Source organism: Pempheris klunzingeri, chromosome 23 (assembly GCF_042242105.1).
Source record: "Pempheris klunzingeri isolate RE-2024b chromosome 23, fPemKlu1.hap1, whole genome shotgun sequence".
Classification (NCBI taxonomy): Eukaryota; Metazoa; Chordata; class Actinopteri; order Acropomatiformes; family Pempheridae; genus Pempheris; species Pempheris klunzingeri.
In genome coordinates this window covers 3,772,874-3,794,217 of record NC_092034.1, presented here as the reverse complement: position 1 = coordinate 3,794,217, position 21,344 = coordinate 3,772,874, and the positions used below count along the sequence as shown (strand labels likewise).

Sequence of the window (21,344 nt, the reverse complement as noted above, 5' to 3'; positions counted from 1 at the left end):
TTGTTGTATAAACTCTTCAGACAGCAGAGAATGTGCGACCTGGAGCTGTGAGGATGTAATGACACCAGTTAGTCTGTACGCATGTAGCGCCCCCTGCTGGATCACTTAACCCTTTAGCAAAATGAAGATTTCTTCAATTATTAAAACTGCAGTTTCAATAAGAGGGTTTTGACACTTTAGAGGTTAAAAAAAAAAAATATGCAAAGTTTTTTGTTTAATTTAAATCCAATGAGCAAACTATTATATTTTAACATCCAATAAGTGAGCATAAAACTTTGGACCTTGGAAAAAGTGGTGTAACAAAAGAGTCCACTGAGTTAGGAATATGGTGGAAAGCTCCGGAGAAAGACAGTAAGTGGACCTTAAGGAAGTTCTGAATAGACCCCAGATAGGATCCAAAATCTACATCAGATGTTGTAAAGCGACTTTGCGTTGGATAACAAACACGCAGAAGCAGCGTACTTTCTCAGATTTATTAGAGAATTCATTTCAAAAACATCCATCAGCTGGTTTCAGTCTTTAATATTAACGCTTATAAGTGACTCACTCTCATTCGGCCGTGATTGTTCGTAGTTCACATGGAGTGTGGCGCTCACATCTTCAAATATCACAGAAGATCAGTCAGATAATTGTAGAATTAACCAAGAGGCGTCTAAAGTTTGTTACTGAATTACTTTCCCTTTAGTCCATAATGTAACATCCTGGAATTTTCTCACAATGTTCACAAGACACTGAATCCTTAAAACCTTTGTGCAGCGAAATGTGTCCATAAACGTGTAAAACAACAGAATGGCTTTAAGTTCTACTGCAATTATGCTAAAATTACTCAAACTAAATTACAGTTTAGCGACCGACGGCAGTAAATTAAGGTGTTTCCCTTCTTGGAGGACAGAAATGTGAATCGCAGATAATAAACTGACTTAGAAACCACTGCATTCAAAAAGAACTCTGTATACTGCATGCTGAAAAAAACTATAATTAATCCAATAAAACCAACACAATAAAATCTCTCTCTGTGTTAAAAAATAAGGCGGTTTTAATTACTACACAATCTATTTTTGCATAGTTCAAAACCAAACAGGACTCCCGGTAGTTTCACTCAAGTGCAGCAATGCTAAGGCATTCAAGAAAGACGTGTTTCAGCTTTAATTACCATTTAAGAACTGTAAAATAAATAGATCTGTAATATCTGTCATTATTTTATACATCATACAGCGTGTAGGATTGGAGGTAAAGTGAGTTTTAGTGGGAATAAATTAGACTTGATTTAAACTTGATGCTGCAGTCAGGTTTGTTTTTCAGCCTCTGACGTTACATTAATGATAAGATTGAAGATAAGAACAAGCTGTGTGCTTAAATCTGGCTGCTAAATTAACTGTAAAGAAACTTATTTTATGAGTATGAGCGTCGAATCACATCTGTTTCCACCGATTAATACAAACGAATACATTCAATGTTTTTCCCATGTTCTTACATTAGATCAGCAGAGGACAGAAAATAATCTTAGTCACTTTAAAGGATCTCTATTTTCTTCCTCTGTGCCAAAGAGCCACACTGATGCACTGGTTCCTTTATTATTCGCTCCGTCCTGCTGCGGTAAAATACTCACTACAGCACCAAATGTGTACTAACGCAAGAGAAAATAGTCCTCAGCAAACGTGCCATCTACTCATGTTTAAGTCACGCCTCAGTTTTAGGGAGTTAAATTCAAGTACATGTGTGACCTGATTATAAAGATTCATGTCTGTCAAAAGCATAAAGAGGCTTAAGAGCAGAGGTGAGACTGTAACATCTCACCTCTGCACAATATTCAGCAGATCCAGTTCATGTGCTGCTCATTTGTTTGTCTTTTTAATGTGATTTTAACGTGAATGTGGACCTGTTCTTATTTTCTAATGAGTGGTTTCACCCCTGCTCTGGCGTCACGGCTCGTCCTCTCACTGCACCGCACACGACCCGCTGGGCAGGAAGTCCTGCACGTACGCCGCCACGGCCTTGGTGAGGTAGGTCATGCTCCCAAAGCGGCCGCTGGGGGCGCTGTCGTACAGCAGCCGGCACACTCCTGTGGACGGGTCCCTGTCCAGGATGTGCTCCTCTGCCCCCAGGTCCCTCTGGAGGAGGAGGAGGAGGAGATCCTGCCTTACTTAATCACAAAGGTATTAAAACCAGATTTGTGTCTTTCTGTGTTTCCAGCTCACCTGATCCTTGTGAAACATGTCGTTGGCGAGGTGGACGATCTTCTCCACGTGGATGATGGAGCCGATGCTCGGGATCTCCACGTCGGCCAGCATGGTGAGCACCAGGATGGCCTCCACCAGCAGCTGTCGGTACTCAGGCTGAGGGACGCGGTTCAGGACCGTCTCCACGTGGACGGAGAATTTGATCTCTCCCGGTGTCATCTGCCGGTGCGATAGGAGGGTCACATCTTTCATTTGGCAGATTTTAGTTTCTGCTTGTATGTCTCAACAGATTTCAGTGAACAGGTGTCATTTATCACAGGAAACATTCATTATCTAAGGTTTTTATTCATATTACATTACCATGGCTGAAATAAGAACATCTGATTGGCTGACAAGAATCTGTTAAATGGATCTAAATGACAAATCTTCATCTGAGGTCTTTGAATCTTATAGTTTTTAAATATAAAGTAGATCCGATAAAGGATTTAACAGAGATTAAGATTTGATAAAATGCTCCTGAACCCTAAATCCAGAGTGTGAGATTAACAAAAACCTGACTGGTAAGGGGAAAGAAGATGGATCTTAAGTGGATCTCTTACCTCTCTGGTCGTTGAAGACGGGAGGACAAACCCTTCTATGGACAAACCATGACACTAAAAGAAAAAATATTGTGTTTGGTCACAAAATGAGCGTTATTTTAAAACAGTCATTCAGCTTAACGCTTGTTTTTGTACACAGTTACATGTGTGCACATAAAATCCACGTTCTGTCACTTTTATTATTGATTTCCCAGACTTTTGTACATGCTCGGCAAAACTAGAACGAATGAAGAGTTTTAAAATCTTAGTGAAAAAGCAGTTTCTTTATCTGTAATGATAAAAACTAAAATCAGTCTGTGTCTTTACATTACAGTGTGTTTACATGCACGTTACCATCCCGTTATTATCCTGTTAAAGTAAACAGGAATATAAATAACCAGATTTTTTCCATATAAATGCCGTATTCGGACTCAAAACCAGGATACTCGCAGCCGGGCTGTGCAGTAAACTGACCTTCTGCAGGATCTTCCAGACTTTCTGGTAGAAGCCGACAGGGACTCGGTTCAGCGCTCCGTCCAGACGCCTCCTGCGCAGCCATTGGCCGTGCCTGGTATCCTTGGCAACGGGAAGGCTCTCCGGAAGGTCCAGAGATTCTATGGACGGCAGCCGGTACCTCTGGAAAACCGGAACGACGGGGAAAAAGAAAAAGTTACAGCTCTGTTTGTTCAGCAGGAAACAGTGGCCTGTTCCTCTCTGGAGTCATTAAGCAGACAAGAAATCTGACCAGGAGACTCAATCAGGAGGTTATTGGCTGGTATTGATCTGCATTGGATTAAGTGTGTATAAAACTGGCAACTCAACAATTTCAATTTCTGATTAATAGACAAATCTTTACCCCAGATTCAAAGTTTTCTAAGTCCAGAGACTGAGATCGCATGCCCTGAGAGAAAGAAAAAAAAAAAGATGCACAAAATGAAAAACACAAAACCAGGCAGGTGATAGACGGATGGATCCAAACAGTCAGGATGGAAACTGATAGAAAAGAGGTTAGAGAAGAACAGATGATGGGTCAAAAGCAAGAAGCAGCACATTTGGCACAAGATGTCTCAAAAGCCTCAGCACACACACACAAGTGAAATATAAACCAAACTTCATCATCAGGTAACAGCAATTTAACAGAGAGCGTAAAGGAAAACTCCACTATCTTTAAATCTGGTCCTATTTTTACATATTCTGGCTTCAAAATCACTGGTATAAGCAGTAACTTCTGGATTTGTGGATTCCAGTAGATCGCCTACTTATTCTTAAAAATAGCAGCGTTACCTTATTTTACCTCCAGGAAATAAACGTTGGAACATACATTCAAATACAATTTAATTCCATCGGAAATGTTTAACTAAAAACAAATAATTTGTCTTTAACTGAATCAGGCAACAGAAAATTAATTGGCAACTTTTTACATAAATAAAAATAAATTGGATCTTAAAAAAAGAGCATTTTCGAGAATCGAGAAAATAACCGGCAAATAAGGAGAAGCAACAATTAGTTGCAGTTCTGCTGATAATAAAAAATGAACTGCAGAAATTAAAGTTGCAGCCCTGCAGACTGAAAACCAGCAGCCATGAGGTAGCAGAGAGTTAATCGCTCATGTGATCTGCTCCATAACTTTTAGTTGATGTTCTTGTTAATTATTTCAGAAGAATTAACACCCAGAAAAAACACGTTTAGACGTCGTCGTCGTTGTTGTTGTCACCTTGCGAGGGGAGGTCAGTGATTGGTCGAGCTGAAATGAAAACACAAACAATCCACTCTGCATTACAGACCTGTTTAAACTCAAAGAGCAGTACGTCTGTTTTTCTACATACGTGACATTATCGTCCATTAATTTAAAGGCCTGCGAACACTTGTGGACATCACTGCATAGTAAACAGCTCTGCATCCGTTATTTCAGGGATCATATCAAACTCAACGAGTCAAAACCTTCTCGGTTAGCTAAAAAAAGTCTGATCACTGACACCATCGCTAACAGCGTCTTCATCATCATCATCATCATCATCATCACTCTGTCAGACAACTTGTGATCTTTCTGCATCAGAATAAGATTAAAACTTAAATCACAATTCAATTACTTGGCGTGACGTCAACTTTTGATTCACCAGCTGCTGATTTACCGCAATCTAAATCTCAGCATCTAATCCTCCCTCGCTTCTTACTCATTCTCATTCATGTATCATCATCATCCTCATCATCATCACCTTAACTGAGTCAGCCAAAGACACCCTGCGGTCCATCTGCAACAGAGGAAACACAATGAATTGCACTGTTCAAACACTAAACTGGACTATTTGGTTGCAGAGTCATATTCCTTCTCCACAGCAAAAGCCAATGACACGTTAATAATGTTCTTCATCTCCACAGTCAGGTGAATTAACTCCCCATAACATCATCATCATCATCACCTCCGCAACTGGGTCTGTCAAAGACAACCTGGGTTCCTGAATCAGAAAAGAAACACAAACACAAGCAGCGTTATGAAGTTTGAGTTTGACGTTTCATTTTTGGATTCAACAACAGAACAACCTGGACTCAAGGTCCCCTTACTCATTCAAATCAGAGTTTATCAGCAGGTGGAGTTTGCTCGTGTGTTAAGGAGTGGTAAAAGTTCAAACCTGCCGTTACTCTTCACGTCCATGTTGGCTTAAAGGTTTAGAAGGAGACCAAACAAGCTCAACTCAAGCTGAAAGCGGCGGAAAAAGCGAGTAAGTGAGCTTTGGCTTGAGCTTGTTTTGTCTGCTGTACGACAGGAAATGATACTGTGACGACTGGGCAGACTCCATCTGATGATGAAGGCAGTGTGACGCAGCTGAAAGCTCTGGAGCACATTTGTTTTGTAGCTGGCAGAAATTCGGACAGTTTGGAAAAGCTGGTGACGTTTACATGGAAGGTGGATTAACACCTTATCACTTATCAATAACTGATGTATTCACAGTGAAAAGAGAAAGAAGAAGCAGATGAAATACTGCGACAGTTAATATTCCTTCCTGTGATCATCACCTTAAATGGATCAGTCAAGGACAACCTGTGCTCCGCCTGCAACACAGAAACTGAGTTATAAATAAATCACAGACAACAAGCCGCTCTGCTGATTTATTTAAAACCTCAACAATTAATTTCCCGCTATTGATTAGGAGCAAAAATCTACATTTGCCAACCTCAATATGCGCAATTTATCAATAATTCAGCGTCAGTGTTTCTTAATTATTTCCTCAATTCTCCTCCAATGCAGCTCGGCCTTTCATTTCTCCACAATTAGCTCAGAGAATCACCACCTGCTCTGATTCAACATCCTCATCATCATCACCTTACTCGGCTCCGTCAAAGACAACCTGTGTTCCAGCTGCACAAAAAGCACAATATTTTCAACATAACATCCTCTTCTCCATCATCTTCTCCATCGTTATCAGTTCGATACCAACAGAAAACTGAATGACACACTGGAGAATTAATTAGTACCAATCAAGTATCTCTTTTTTTCAGAAGCCCCACTTTACTGAAATGGTCTCTACCATGTTATTTTTCATGCCACCTGTGGGGAGGGAGAAGTGTGTTTTAATCCCACAGCCGCAGGGTCCTACCATCTTCATGTCGCTCTTCAGTTTGCTGATGCCGGCTCTCTCGCTCTTGGTGGCGCCCACGTTGCCCAGGTGATGGATGGAGATGGCAGGACTGACGCCGGCGTCCAGCTCTCTGACTGTGGAGGTAAAACCGAACTTGATGACAAACTCGGGGGCAGCAGAAGAAAAACAGGCGTCAGAGCAGAATGTGATGAGTGGACCGACCGCTGCGCTGCACTCCGAACTCTTTCCCACTGAGGATGTGATGCAGGAGGTTCTTCAGTTCTGATGGACTGAGACTCATCAGACTCTCTGTGGCCTCCTCTCCTACACACACACAGAGACAAAACAACATTTGAAAACATCTCTGTGAGACATTTTACAGACTAAACTATGAAAATCAATGTCACTGAGACATCAGTTCATCCTCTTCATCTCTTTCCTGATTTACCTGAGCAGTTGAGCGACTGGGCGAGTTCGGTGGCCATGACCTGGATGATGAGACCAATACGGAGCCTGAACATCTCAGTGAACAGGCTGGGCTGAGTCCTGATGCTCATGGCCAGGTACACCATGATCTCCTGGAGGAGGCAGAGAAGTTAAAGCGGAGGACTGGAGGACTTATTCCTGGATGACAGTGGAGGGCGCGGCTCACCTGAGTGAGTATGGCCACGCTGATGTTGTTGTCGCTGGCCTTGTCGATGAGGGCAGCCAGCTCGTCCGGAGGGATGGGAGCGGTGATGGTTTTCTCCCTCGGCTCAGGGGGCAGACCCACTGTCAGGTGCTTCTGGTGCGCCAGCAAATCAGAGCAGGCCTACGAACAGATCCCAACCAATCAGAAAAACTGCTGCAAAATGTGAGATAAGGACGAAATTATGGGGCTAATGCAGGTTTGTTTGGAAATATAAGGTGCAGAAAGGGAGAAAAGGGAGAGCGGGGATGGTTTTGGTGAGTCATTTTATATATGAAAGAAAATATGATCTCCTTGGGAGACGGAAAACCCATTCAGTGCATGATAACTGTGTGTGTGTGTGTCATACCGAGTCGAGCTCCTCCACCTTCTTCCTCAGCATGCCAGAGATCATCCTGATGAGGCTCCAGTGTTTGAGCTCACCTGCCTTCTCATAAAGGTCCGTCAGCAGAGACCTCACCGTGGAGCCTTTACCGTGCAGGCGAGTGTCCCAGTCCATGCCCCTGTGAGGAAGAACAAACACAGAGAGAGAGAGAGAGAAAAGTAAAAAGACGCTTTTTAACTTTTTGTGAACAATCACAATACAGATCTATAACACTGCGTCCCTCACTTGTCTTTGAAGAGGATGTAGAGGATATCAGCCTGGTCCTGGAGACTCTGGGTGTCTTTTAGCAGCTGGACCAAAGCGTTGTAGTCGACATTTCCACTGGCGTCTTTGGGGATACCGCTCTCTGCTGTGACCGACACCTCTGGAGCCTGGAGGACACAGGCGGAAAGTTAAAGCAGAAGCTGGATGAACTGGAGGGGAAAAAGGGTGGTGTGCAGGCTGTGGATGAACGAAGAACAGCGGCAGAGACTAAAGAAAAAAGAAAAAGAAACTTGAACTATGTGAAAACACACCTGAGCTTCTTGCGGTGCAGCCGAATCTGTGAGGTTCAGGTTGAGGGAAGGCTGCGGAGAGCGAAACAGCTTATTTGGAAGGTACATGTTGACATCTGGACAAAAAAAAGGGCAGAAAAACAAAGAGAAGTCTTCAGAAGGTACTTAAGATTCTCCACATCAAGGTTTTGGTGCTCAGGATGTCTCATTTCATCGAGATTACAAATGCTGGATCCGCTCACTGTGTACGTTGAGGTCCTGAGCCTTGTTCATCAGAGACACCATCTCCTTGGTTTTGGTGGCCACGGCCTTGAACCTCCCCAGACCTCCCACCTGCAGTTTGGGCTTCTTGGGGGTGGCGTGAGCCAAGAGGTGGTCCAGGTACTGGGCGAGGTCGTCGGCCTCTGGAGAGGACGGAGGCAGAGACGGAGAGTGGAAAAGAAGGGAATGAGGGAAAGTCAGAAAAGTAGGATAGAAAGAAACAGACGCAGAGGGATGGAGATAAAGGGAGAACATTAACAGCAGAAAAGATGGTTTAAAATACCAATATATTACAACATTTTTTATTTTTCAACTGTTATTTCAACATTATAGGATGAAATATTGTTGAATTTATCTCTATCTAGTCCGGTTTTCTCAGATTTTTGTCTTCATTTAATATTTATTTTGCTGTTTGAAAATTAGATTTTGAATATTATATGTTTATATATCAACAGATTCAACTCATCTTTACATACAGATCTCTAAATGGTCAGAGGACCCTAGTATTTAAACTAAACCATCTAAACAATCTAAAGATTTTAAACGTCTTTATAAATAAAAAGTAATTTAAAATGTTATTTTACAACATGTTTCAACAGAAAGTTTTTAAAAGGTTTGTTCACGCAAATCCCCCAAAAGCATATTTATTCATGCACATATAGTGGTATCTAGCCATAGATATCTACACGGAAGAGATGGATTACGGTCAACAGTACAGTACGTGTTGCTGTTTCAGGCACCAGAAGTAAAACCACCAGTGTAAAACCATCAATATCTGCATGGCTAGGCATACCCAGAGATTTACGGTGAACTGCCCCTTTAAACTGATAACACATGCTTCATCATTCACAGTCAAAACGCTTGCATGTAAATTAAACTGAGCTGCACGTGCACTGAATGCAAGCGACAAAACTGGTTAAAACGTGCAGAACTGCGAATGTTTTTTATTGGTGTCCAATTCAGTTTCAGTACAAAACATCACAAACTCTAAATTTAAAATCATCGGCTGCTTTAAACGCGGTACAAGCAAAGCAGCTTCTAATATTTACCAACCAGTAGAGTAACAGGTCAGTTTAGAGAGGACGGGACGAGGGAAAGATCAGTGATGACGTGACAGCAGGAAAGAGCAGGAAGTGGTCATTAATGAGAGTCGGCAACAGGTTACTTAGTTTCAAATGAGATGATTCAAAGGTTATAAAAGAAATTATAGATTTTTTATTATTATTAATAATATTAGACATTAGACGTGTCTTATGGTTAATTATGGTCGCCACTCCTTTCCATACGTGTTTTTCTTACCATCGTCATTATGTAACTCATGCACGTATCCATCGCTGTCACCCTCATCATCAGCATATGCTTCGTCGTGGCGGCTCATGCTGCCAGAACCCTTACCGTCCAGGAAGCTCAGGTGAGCGAAACAGGAAGTGGTCAAGAACTCCGACAGCTTTCCCGTCTGGATCCTGGGAAGGAGGAGGAGGAGGAGGAGGAGGAGGAGAAAATGAGTGTGACCACTGGTGTTTTTATGTTTATTTTTGCTTGACAACAAAGCCAAAGTCTTAGATTTAACAATAAAATCATCAAAACTAACAAACATTTCATCTATAACAACCCTAAAGATCGCCCGTGCATATTTAGTGTGCACATATACTGTATACTGAGGTGTCAGGCTGTACGTGGCACCTCAGTATCCTTGGAAAACTCACCTTGCTCCTCCATAATATCCATCCTGTAGCTTCTTCAGTGTGGCCAAGACCGCAGGGTCCAGGTTTGTGTGGTCTTCAGCTGAAAAACACACACACACAAAGATACATCCTCAATAAAGCAAACGGACTGCATGGTGTGTTTAGATAACTTCTAGACACACAGTGTGTGTGTGTGTGTGTGTGTGTGTGTGTTTATACTCACTCAACATGCTCTGTGAAATGGGAAACGTGACGGTGGGTCGTCCCGTCATCCTCCACCGTGATGCGAGGTAGGCGATCTCTGTCCTCAGCATCTCCACGATCATCTTGTTGTCCAACGCCAAGTAGAACTGCTGGTGGTCGATGAACTGGAGGGTTTTAATGAAACAGAGGATGATGGGAACATTTTTTAGGGGGTGAATAGTAGAATATAGGAGCATTTGGTCATTTTCAACATTTTAAAGTTGGTAAACACAAACTGTAAACTACAATTAACTCTCATGTTGAAATTAAAAACACATATAGCCCATTCAACTCTCTGTCTGGTTTTCATTCATTATAAAACCTTCTAACATTTTAATGTTACTGTTGTGATTGTAACAGCAGCAGTGGCAGCTGTGATTCTTACAGTGCTTCTGAACTATGACAGAATGATATTTACTGCTTCCTTTTCTTATTAACCTGAGGCGTGAATGAGAACATGGTGTTTCTGATTATGTAGAATTTGGAGGTTCCCAGCACTCCTATTCTCCTGTTGGGTCGTCCCGTCAGACCCAGCCTTGGGTTACGACCTGCAGCAGGAGAAGGCAGGAAAAAAGGGAAAAGGGTAAGAGGTAAGAGGTAAGAGGTAAGAACTTGAGAACTGTGTGTTAAACCTTTTAAACTCTGCAAGTCTCATCTTAAAATGTCTAAATTAGAGTTTTTGCTCTTTCATGTGACTCAGATCTTGTGTTTTCTGAAATACATTCCCCAGCATTGCCGTGAAATAAGCACATCTAACATCATTCAGCAGGAGGTGCTGTTCTAAATTTAGCTCCAACAGCTGCTGGGCCAAGCAGCGTTACCCCAAAATGGCACAAGACCTTTAGTCACCAGCATGTAAAGCAAGCAGCAGCATCGGCCTCATGACTGAAAGGTGTCTCAGTCACTTTTACATAACAAAGCAACACGTGTCAGATTAATGTGAAGGCTGCAGGAGCACGATGTAGAATAAACAGATGCGTGTTGTTGTTCCGTCTTCATAAGATCTCCGTCATAAGAAAATAGAAGTCTTGAAAATGAAAATGTCCTCTGAGGTTGTACCGAGTCTGGCGTAGATGTGGCTAAGGACTCTGGAGGGCTGCACATGGATGGGATGGATGTCAGCGACCGTCTCCACGTCGATGCCGCTCTTCATCAGCAGCCCTTTAATCTCCTCCGTCTCTGCCAGAATTGACACTACAACAGGACGGAGAGGGTTTGAACAGGCATAAAAAAAAAACAGGAACAAATGCCACAAAAGACACATTTCACAAGGAGTTTATCCAGAACAAACCTGACAATTATAACCTGTTTCTATTTTGGATGGTGATGATTTTCTGGATTAATTGATTAGTTGTTTGGTCTATAAGACGTCCTGTGTTGTCCACAATACAAAGACATTCATCTTACTGTCATAAAGCAGTAAATGTTCACATCTAAGAAGCTGGAATCAGAGAATTATTCTTAAAAATTATTCAAATTGATTATCAAAATAATCAGGGATCCATTTAATAGCTGACAACTAATAGTAAACTGCTGCAGCTCTAATCTGGGACTGAACAAACTCATCAAATGTCCCCAGTGAACTCACCCTGTACGACCACGTCTGGCTTGGGAATGGTGGAGAAACGTCGGTTAAGGGGGTCGATCTCTCCGGGGGCCAGAAATCCCTTAGAAATGAGACACAGCTTGAAAAGTCGGAGAAGAGATCGGCTTTTGAATTTGGTTTGTTGGATAAGAAAGTGAGATCTGCAAGCACACACAGCAAGTACAGCAGAAAGCACTCAAAAAGGTGCAAAATAACTAGAAAGATTAAAAAGAAGAGGAATTGAAAGAAACAACTAACAAACTGATATAGTTAACAAAACACTACTCGTGGATGACTCACTTTCTTCCCCACTTTTCAAATTCAATTTCTCCTTTAGAGTCAATCACCTGGTATTAACTCCACTCTTTTTCTGGAAAATGATCTCTGTCAGTGATACTCTGGAGGATTATTTAGAGTTAGCTGGTGTCATGTCGGCTCACCTCAGCCAAAAGGTTTCCGAGGATGTACAGAGACTGTCCCCACTTGAGAGGACATTTACCCATAGGGATCCTCTCCACAGAGTGAGGGTTCACATACTCCTCCTCCACCTGTTTTTACACACAAACGACAGAATAAAACAGTGTTGAAGTGTAAAAATGTTATACAAGTCACAGCAGAGAAACTAAAACTCCTCCGAAACACGTGGAAATGATAATTTACGCATCCAGACAGGATGAAAACAGAGAAATTATAAAGTTAAAACTGACTAATTTCCTTCTTGACGATACAAAACACCTCAGAAAGATTTGCAGTGCTGTCAAGGATTTCTACAACTTCCGTCCGAGGCATTAATACCTTATCAGGGGGGACACTGTAGAGCTCTGGCACCAGCCGCATGCCGTCTTTCTGTTTGATCAGGATGCCCTCCAGAGCCTCTTGGTATTCTTGCACCTGGACGAGTTAACAGAGAGAACTTTGGCCTCTTAAACATCCGCAGCGGATCAAAGGTGTGCACACACGCTGTGAAATAATGATGCTCGGAAACAGAAATGTGAGAGTAAATGACCTGTTCAGGGCTGTTGATAAAAATGCCGTCCAGTATGAGGTAGGTCCAGAACAGCGGCCACTCGCACTCGATGTTTTCAAACAGCTTCAGTTCTGCAGACTCGTAATACAGACGGTTTGGATCCTGCAGAAACAGAAGAGGAGGAGACAGAGACGGAATTAGAAAGAGGAAGAGCACCAATATGTGTGAGGGCAGAATATAATAATATGGATGTGATGTTTTATTCAATGCCTCTCATCTTCTCTATGAGAATGTGAGATGTTATCGACATATCCGACACTGATAAGGATTCAGTGCCATGAGGCTTCAAGAGTTTAGACTCTTGCGGATTCTTCATTTGAAAGCTGATCCACCTCACTGGACCACCCTGCAGCTCAGGTAGTAATTTACATGAGCTCAGAGCTGGACAGAGGCCAGTGAAAGCTGCTGATGTCAAAAAGAAAAAAGGAGGAAAAGGGCTGAAAGAGGGAGTGAGTTTAAACCTTTAACAGCCCACAAACAGTCAAGACTCCATACAGGGTGAAGACATAACTTTGCGGCTTTGTACGTCCTCAAGGAACCTAAACATCAGTGACCTAACAGAGGCAGCATCCACCTTTACACATCATTTACCTCTTTAGGCGTTTTGTGTCCATCTCGGAGGAACCTGCAGCAGCCGTATCGACCCTGAACAGACAGAGAGGGAGTCAGCGAGGACAATTTTAACTTACACATTCAAACAGTGTGGCTACTTCACTGATCCATCAGGTACGATGTGTGTACGATAATTCAGTCAATAAAACAAGTGACATTTTGGTCATCCAGACTTCAAGCAGACATCCTCTCGTTATGAACTAAAAACACTCTCCCTCACTATTAGTGCACTAATTACCCCCCCGTCTGTTTATTATGTAAGGAGTTATGCACAGCGAGCTGGTCATTACTGCAAAATGAACCCTGACAGGGTGACGCAGGACGCGGAGGGCTCCTGAATCACCTTATTACACGGCTTTGTACTGAAGAAATAAATGATTTCGCATAAAACATTGATTTAAAAACAATTCTGTTTGTTTAAAAATGACTTCACTGATTCTGTAATCTGTACTGCATCCATAGTGGCAGACTGTAAACCATGACAACAGGCTGTTATACACAAATAACAGACCTTAGAATCAGAATCCAGTATTCAATAAAGCTAAATATTGATTAATACCATCTTTATGTTTTGCATTTGTCCTCATTTTTACGCACAGAGTTCTTCCCTCGTGAAAAAGTATCGACACACATCGACCTCTGTGAGCTTTTGCATATGTAAAGCTGATCTCTTTTCTAATACTGACAGTGAAGTACATCTTTTCCCCATTTCCCCGTGTGTCTCTGCACCTGCAGCTTAGAGATGATCTCCTCCTTGGTCATGTTGACTATGCTTATGTCCTCAACAGCGAAGGCAGGGTACGAGATGATGGCCAGGACTCCGGCGTCCACTTCTTTAGAGATGGACGCTCTGGGTAACATCGACGTCAGGATGGACTGACGAGGGGGCAAAGTGGGGGATGAATCAGGATCACAGGATGCGGAGACTGCTTTTAAACATTAAAATAAGTTTATATATATACTTGTATTTGAGTCTGTGTGTGTACCTGGCAGTGCTGTATGTCATCAGCCAAGGCGTGGACCACAGATCCAGGTCCCCCTTTAGCTCCAAACAGGTTGAGTTCATCCAAAGCCTCCAGAGCTGCCTGGAGGACACACGTGACCCTCGTTAAAAACAAGACAGCAGTATGGTGGTGTACTAAGAGGAAGTTTACACACAGTACACTTACTGTAGATTACAACACAATATCTAGTATACTGTACACAGAGCAGAAGTACTGAGGTACAGTACATTAAAGTGCACCTTATTAACAATCCATGCTCTTGGGGTTTTATAAACACATTAATGTAATTAATGGAGCAGGGAACGTCCTGTAGTGGTGCCTGTTTCCAAAGTCTTAAATTAAACTGTGTATGTGTGTGTAAGTGTGTGTAAGTGTGTACTGGGCACTGTGTTATTTCTGAGTGAGAAAACATTCTCGGAAGACCACCGAGAACCTGATACCTCCCGTGCAGCTCCGGCCAAGGACGGCACTGGATCAGGCACAGAGAGAGGGAGCACGTCGCCGTGTGAAACCTGAATAACTACGACGTTCTGAAGGGATTATTTCCATGTTTTCTTTCAAATGAAGCATCATACAGGATGAGACGAGACTTTTTCATGTGCTAAAACTCTTTTAAATATCCCAAAACACGAGAAACATGTTCCCTTTTAGCTAAAAACAAGGCTGTGACCCTTTAATATACTGCTGCGGTCAGATCAAATGTTCCAGCTGAAATCTTTCTATACTGACGTCAGGAAGTGCTGCTGCTGCCGCGTGCAGTTTTCAGCACCAAAACAAAGTCGTTCCATCTGATCCCGAGTTAGTTTGGAGAGTCCTGGTCGTCTAAAGGTCAGCGTAAAGGCCGTCGCAGTGACTAGACACCTTCCCCCGTGCCAGAGATTTTTACTGGAGCACCTGTTGTGTCTCTGTGGTGGTGAAGCTCTGCTCTCACTCAGCGCTCAGGCTGTTTTCTCCCCCATCTACCTGCTTCCCCCTGTTCTCCTCTCACTCTAGTAAACAGGAAGCTGCTGTTCTGAAATGTCTTATATGTGCATTTGCTGAATGTTTCTGTGTGTGTGTGTGTGTGTGTGTTTGTATTAACCTTGGCCATGCCTATCGAGCTGGCGTTAATCTCAGTGATGCCCTGGTTGGTTTTGTCTCCTCGTTCCCACATCCCATAATCCTGTGAGGAAGAAAAGGACAGTGTTAATGAAGGAATACTCTCCAGAAAAATAAAGGAAAAAAACACTTTAAGCTTAACATTTCACGTGTTTGGTGGGCGCTGATGATGAACTAACACTTACAGCCACTTTGTAAGCTGTCTCTATGTAGAACATGAGATTCTGAACCACGTCCACTTCGTCTTGGGTGTAGACGATATGGAGACCTGGTGCACACACACACACACACACACATACAGGAATGGACCATTAATAAAGGCTAACGCAGGCATAGAAGCATTTGTCTGTGCTTTTTACAAGCACATCCTTTTTCATTCCAATCGAAGACTTCAGGTTAACTGTTTCCATGCGATATGATCTAGTTCAGTCTGGTGTTCACGTGTGATGATGCTTTCAAAGGTCCTGTATTCTGCTCATATTGAAGTTCATACTTGTATTTGGGGGTCCTACTACAAAAACATGTCATATTTCCCAGAGCAGACGTGGCTGCAGCAGCTGTTGCACTTCAGCCTCTGACTGCATGCTCTGTTTTAGAGGAGCAGAACAATCTGCTGCTTCATCTTGAGGAGTTAAAAAGGACCTTTGACACGCGCTGAAACATATTTTTATGTAGCTGAATGTAAAATCAGTTCACATTACTTTAAAGTAAAGCAACCAAACGGGCATCACACAAAAAATTTAAATCTATAAACGGCTTAAAACCCCGGACATTTACTCAGGATGAGCTGCTTTTGCCACACTGAACTTTTAGAATCTTCCTCATATTGCAAAGATTTAACATGAATCAAAAGGCTCTTTGTTTGCTTACCGGATGCAGTCATCTGAGCGAGGAAGAGCAGGAAGAGCGAGGTGGCGTCCACCTGCAGGTGACCCCACTGGTCGTCTCCAACGACGGGAGCGCAGGTCCTGGTGTCGTACTTGGCGTGGAGCGAGTCTGAGGTGCTTCTGCTGTATTTAAACTTCTCCACCTTATCCAGCTGGACGGAGGGGAGCAACGACGGCACATTTGTCAAATTAAGGCCAAGATGTAATTAATAAATCAGTCACAAAACAAAGGATGAAGAGTAGAGGTAGATATTTTCTGCATCGACCTGAAGAACCTTTATTTTTCAGGACAGTTTGTTCATTTAATTTTCTATAATCATGAATTCTATGATTACTTGTCTATAATGTGCTGTACTGTAACAGGGTCAGTACTTCAGCCAGCGCTTTTGCTTATTCAAAATACTTTCATGTGGGATTAAAAGACAAAAGTGATATGAAAGAGGTTGCTTGTACTGATACAGTAATTATGATCTGACTCAGCAGTTCCCTCTGTCCTGCAGAGCATTTTAGCGTCTTTTTGCTCATTGTTTTGATTTCATGAGCAAAGAATCCGCTGTTTTGGTTCAATTTCACGGCCGTTATCAGCTGCTGCTTTCAGCCGGTATACTGGAAGCGCCCAGTATACTGGTGCCCAGCACCAAACCATGGGCAGATTAGCTGGTGAACACCGCCGAGCATTTAGCAGCTCAACAGCCAGATATTTCCCTCAGGAGCCAAAAGAGCCAAGATCTTAAAGGGAGACACTGTTGGACTTACAGTCATCAGGGGGCAACAAACACGACTCCACATCAATGTTGATGTTGTGCCGTGCCAATGTAATGACTACATGAGCCAAATAAGTGCCTCTAGTATGGATACATTCTAGACTAATTGATCCAGGTGTGAGGTCCAGGGTTTTTGACCGTGGGTCAGGGTAAAGGTGGTGCGTTTTATTTTGAAGGGTGTACTAAGCTACATTTTCAAAATAAATACATTAGCATATCCCACTTTTTGGCAACGTTTTAGCATTTTTGACATGTTTTAGTGGCCAAACGGGGCGTCAACATCTACTTTATTTACTGCTATAGATGGGACACTGCCTCCCGTCGGCACCCTGACAGACAAAAGCAGAAAGAGGAATCTAAAAAAATACTTGGAGACAACATACCTGCCTCATTATGCACTGAAGAATGCCTCTCATTAGCTTCACCACACTCTGGAGAGAGAGAAAGAGGGAGAGATGGTTAAATATCAACGTGTTCAACACATTGCTGCTGGGGTAGAGGCAGAGAAACGTGAGGCCCAGATGGAGGAGCTGCACACTCTGCACCAGGACGTGGGCTTAAGAATTAAACTCAGCTGAGCAGTTTCTGAGAAATGAAGCAATGTGGCATTTAAGGGGTTAGAAACATAAATTCTTCTGCTGACACAGCTACCTGCTCCAGCTCGTAGGCCTTGGCCTTGTCCTCGTCCCTGTCGGCGTTCTTCCTGTAGGCCAGGCTGAGGGCCCACACAGACAGGACGCTGTAAACATTGTCTCGGACCCACGAGTGCAGCTGATCTGTGCTGCCTGGCAGGAGACCCGTTACTGGATCCTGTCAGACACACGGAGAGGTCAAAGGTGAGAGGTCAGTGGTTAACACAAACTAAAGAGGCACGTAGGACGGTGTAATGTGCAGGTAAGCTGCTTCAGATGGTGCATGCTCACTTGGTGCAGCTCAAAGTAAAGTTTATTTATCAAATTTTTTAGCAGAAAATAAAATGTCTGGTTGTGCTGCGACATGAAACATGTCTAAGAAATCTATTTAGACCCATTTGCTCCTTTCAAAAACCAAAAAATGCAATTTTTCTGTGAGCTGGACTGTACGTAAGATCAAAAGTACAACATATCCCAAAACTACCTTTCCCATAAGCCCCTTATTGTAAAGAGGATTGTCCCACCTCTGCAAACAATCCTTAAAGAAGATAAGATAAACTTTATTAATCCAACAATGTTAGAGACACTAAATAACCACGTTTCCTGGTGTTTTAGCCGTAAATTGTCATTTGTACTAAAGCAAACCGAGGCACCATGACAGTCACATGTTTCAACATCAAGTTTCACCACTAATGGTGAGAAATGTCACACAAAGTGGTGTATTTGTGCAACTCACCCAGAAGCCAGTCAGGCATGAAAAATGTGTGTAGAACTCGAGTGTCGAGTTATTTCACTGTTATTTGCACTGCTGAAATGACCCTTTATTTATTACCACAAAGTGCCAAACCAGCAGGAGCAGACGGATGGACCGACTGTCGATACGTTCAACACTCTTAATCAACCGCATTACCCACAACCCCCTGCTCTCAGAGCCTGGCCTCTCACTGTCCCAGCCATTAGTGCAGTGATCCATCTGAGCACTGAGCTGTATACAACTGCAGGCTGGCTGTCAGCCATTTGGGACAGATTCAAAGGTGACTTCACGCTGAGATTATCCACCAACTAAACTCCATTCGAAGCTGAATCTAGTTTCTACTGAACCACAGACAAAGAGGCCAGATAACTCCTCTTCCTCCTCTTCCTCTTCCTCTTCCTCCTCCTCCTCTGTGTCTTTCTTTCTGGATGGAGTTTGTGTGTTTTATTCATCAGGTTTTATCCATTAGTGCTAATTGATAACACTGAGGAAAACATGCATTTGTTTCATTATATCATCGATAAGTATTTATATTTAACTATTTTTACATCCATCAGTTATCTCCAGCTTCCTGTTCTTGCTTTTTGCTTCACAGAATATTGTTGACATGATGTTTTATCGCTTGCGTCTTAATACATGTATTCATGTTTTTCCAATATGGACGAGTCAGTAAAGACTCTTCTCATCACATCTCTCTTTTGCGAAGGGTTGCTTAAAGATTTAGACTTGGTTTTAACGTTAGTGTCAAAGTTATGTTTGGATTAGGTTCAGGATGAGGTTATGTACTGCACGTAATGGTGGAGAGGAACTTTAATGAGATACTTTACAGGATTATCTCCATTTTCTGCTACTTTATTCAACACTTCAGATGCAAGTGATGCACTTCTTACTCCTCTACGTGAACTTTAAACACGTGTCACTTTGCTGAATCGGATTATTAACACATGAACAAGTGATCATGTATTATTAAAGCTTAACATAAGACTTTATTGATCCCCTGGGGGAAAGTCACCCAGTTTATAAAGTCATTAACATGAATCTTTACCTGCAGCAACATTAATGCATTAGAATCTAATTATCATTAGATTAACACACATCAGTCTCCTATTTAAAAGTCCAATATTCTGCTCTTTTTCAAGTTCATTATTTAATGTTAAATAAAAGACAGCTGGCATCAGTGAGGAAAAAACAAGGGCGACAGTCGGCCTGCCGAAGGGATCAAGGAGGTCATATGATCAACAGATCCCTTCATGACATCATAAAGGGAGCTAAATTTACCCGAAGATGGAGCAGGATGGTTTTTTTCTTTTACTTTAGCGCTCTGTAGGCACATCTTAGTACTGAAAAGACCTTAAAAAGTTCATTTTGCATAATATGGGTCCTTAAAACATGACAGCACCCTCCTGCTCAAAGCCAGGTATGTAAAGAAATATGTTTTTTTAAGTCTGGAGATCCTCTACCTGAGCCTTACTGCCCCAAATCACTGCTGGACCTCACTTTTGCAGCCAGGGTCATAAATCTGGTGTCAAGTTTTCACTATAAGAGTGGAGGCTGTTCTGGCTGCATGAAACAGAAAATATGAGATCTGTCAATCAAAACAAGCAACTTTAGACCATATTATGAGTGTTATTGAGGGTGTGAGTGCAAACATCACTGCAAAGCTTCATTATGAACACACACTCTCAGTAATGTGTGTGTAAAGTGTGTATTGTGAGTGATAGAAGCAGAGTTGGTGCCTTTAAGTGGCCAAACATCTGGGTGACCTGCCTGCAGGTGTGATGCAGCCACACTTTACCACCTTTGTTTGACTCTGAAGTTCACTTTGTGGGTGTGGAAGCCACATTGAGGCGCTTACTTGGTGTCTCAGGATCGTCTGGTGCACCATCCGGGCATAGTTGTCCAGTTTGACGCCCGAGTTGCTGCGGCTTCTCATGGTGACAGCTCAGCGGTTCGCTCCGACGGTTCAACGACACACAAACTCGCTAATTCCTCGACAGTAAAGTCATTTTCTTCGGCGCTTCTCGGAGGTCCAGAGAGCAGGAGAGGGGAGTCAGCTGCTGCCTGGCCGTCTTTACAGCAGCTTCACGGCGGCAGCGACCAAGAAAAGTCAAGTGTTGTAACCTGAAGCTGCGGTAAGCTAATGACCGGAAGCACAAACAACACCGGAAGCCCGGACACGTTGCCTTCAAAATAAAGGCGTCTCAGGAACGACCTAAAGTTTATTATTATTATTATTGTTATTATTATTGTTATTATTATTATTATTATTATTATTATTATTATTATTATTGATGATGATGATGATGATGATGATGATGATAATAATAATAATAATAATAATAATAATAAAACTGATAAACAACTGATCACTGTGTGGCCTCAGTAAACGCCATAATGATTTTTTAAAAATCAGTTAGTCCTCAGATGAACCTAAGATTAAATTTAATTAAACAAACAAAATGAATTAAACTTAATACAGCATGTGACTTACACTCGTCCACCTGAAGCCTTTTCATTCTTGCTTTTCTATAACTGCAGCATAAGTGTGCTGTATAAAGTGGGAGCCTCTAACTGGGACAGTTTTAACATCATCTGTACACAGGAAATGTGTGTGCCAGCATATTAGCTTGCACATATGTAGATCGGATAGTACTTTATTCCTCCAGAGAGAAATTATTGTGAATTTCAAAAAGGGAAGAAATGATTTATGCCAGATTCAGCTTTCACAGATATCATCATATGAGAGGTGATGAAGGTTGAACCTCTAAAAACACTATTTTGGTACATGGTCATGGTGCGCGGTGTAAAGTTAAGCTGTCATTGTGTATTATCTTATGCAGTTAAATATCAGTTATATGTGCTTTGCTTTTTTTTTTTTTACTCAAACCA

The 21,344-nt window shown here is 42.3% G+C and overlaps 1 protein-coding gene across 3 annotated transcripts; it reads right to left on the bottom strand.

Annotated features, from left to right (window-relative positions):
* Nucleotides 1-459: 459 nt before the first annotated feature.
* phka1a (phosphorylase kinase, alpha 1a (muscle)) lies at nucleotides 460-20,523 on the bottom strand. Of its 3 annotated transcripts, XM_070854405.1 has the most exons (35): nucleotides 20,311-20,523; nucleotides 17,721-17,879; nucleotides 17,453-17,500; nucleotides 16,289-16,457; nucleotides 15,604-15,686; nucleotides 15,402-15,482; nucleotides 14,303-14,401; nucleotides 14,046-14,192; nucleotides 13,296-13,349; nucleotides 12,684-12,806; nucleotides 12,473-12,568; nucleotides 12,118-12,225; nucleotides 11,681-11,759; nucleotides 11,152-11,286; nucleotides 10,531-10,640; nucleotides 10,073-10,217; nucleotides 9,871-9,949; nucleotides 9,464-9,627; nucleotides 8,146-8,307; nucleotides 7,925-8,019; nucleotides 7,635-7,780; nucleotides 7,374-7,527; nucleotides 6,989-7,147; nucleotides 6,785-6,914; nucleotides 6,559-6,660; nucleotides 6,355-6,470; nucleotides 5,774-5,809; nucleotides 5,179-5,214; nucleotides 4,975-5,010; nucleotides 4,473-4,502; nucleotides 3,615-3,659; nucleotides 3,233-3,394; nucleotides 2,780-2,833; nucleotides 2,199-2,399; nucleotides 460-2,111 (listed from the first exon to the last, which is right to left on the bottom strand). In XM_070854405.1, exons 1-35 carry the CDS (start codon nucleotides 20,386-20,388, stop codon nucleotides 1,938-1,940), a joined length of 3,795 nt encoding a protein of 1,264 aa, XP_070710506.1. In that variant the 5' UTR covers nucleotides 20,389-20,523; the 3' UTR covers nucleotides 460-1,937. The 3 variants fall into 3 exon arrangements, with proteins under 3 accessions (XP_070710506.1, XP_070710507.1, XP_070710508.1); XM_070854406.1 differs by lacking the exons at nucleotides 4,473-4,502; nucleotides 4,975-5,010; nucleotides 5,179-5,214; nucleotides 5,774-5,809; XM_070854407.1 differs by lacking the exons at nucleotides 3,615-3,659; nucleotides 4,473-4,502; nucleotides 4,975-5,010; nucleotides 5,179-5,214; nucleotides 5,774-5,809.
* Nucleotides 20,524-21,344: the final 821 nt, after the last annotated feature.

What these genes read in the sequence shown, in the direction of transcription:
- phka1a (XM_070854405.1), bottom strand. Translation starts at nt 20,388, where the DNA reads ATGAGAAGCCGCAGCAACTCGGGCGTCAAACTGGACAACTATGCCCGG. An exon ending in TGTTCTCATTCACGCCTCAG is followed by an intron (nt 10,218 to 10,530) that starts GTTAATAAGAAA and finishes AAAACCCTCCAG; the next exon opens with TTCATCGACCACCAGCAGTT. An exon ending in TGAAGAGCGACATGAAGATG is followed by an intron (nt 5,810 to 6,354) that starts GTAGGACCCTGC and finishes TCTGTGTTGCAG; the next exon opens with GCGGAGCACAGGTTGTCCTT.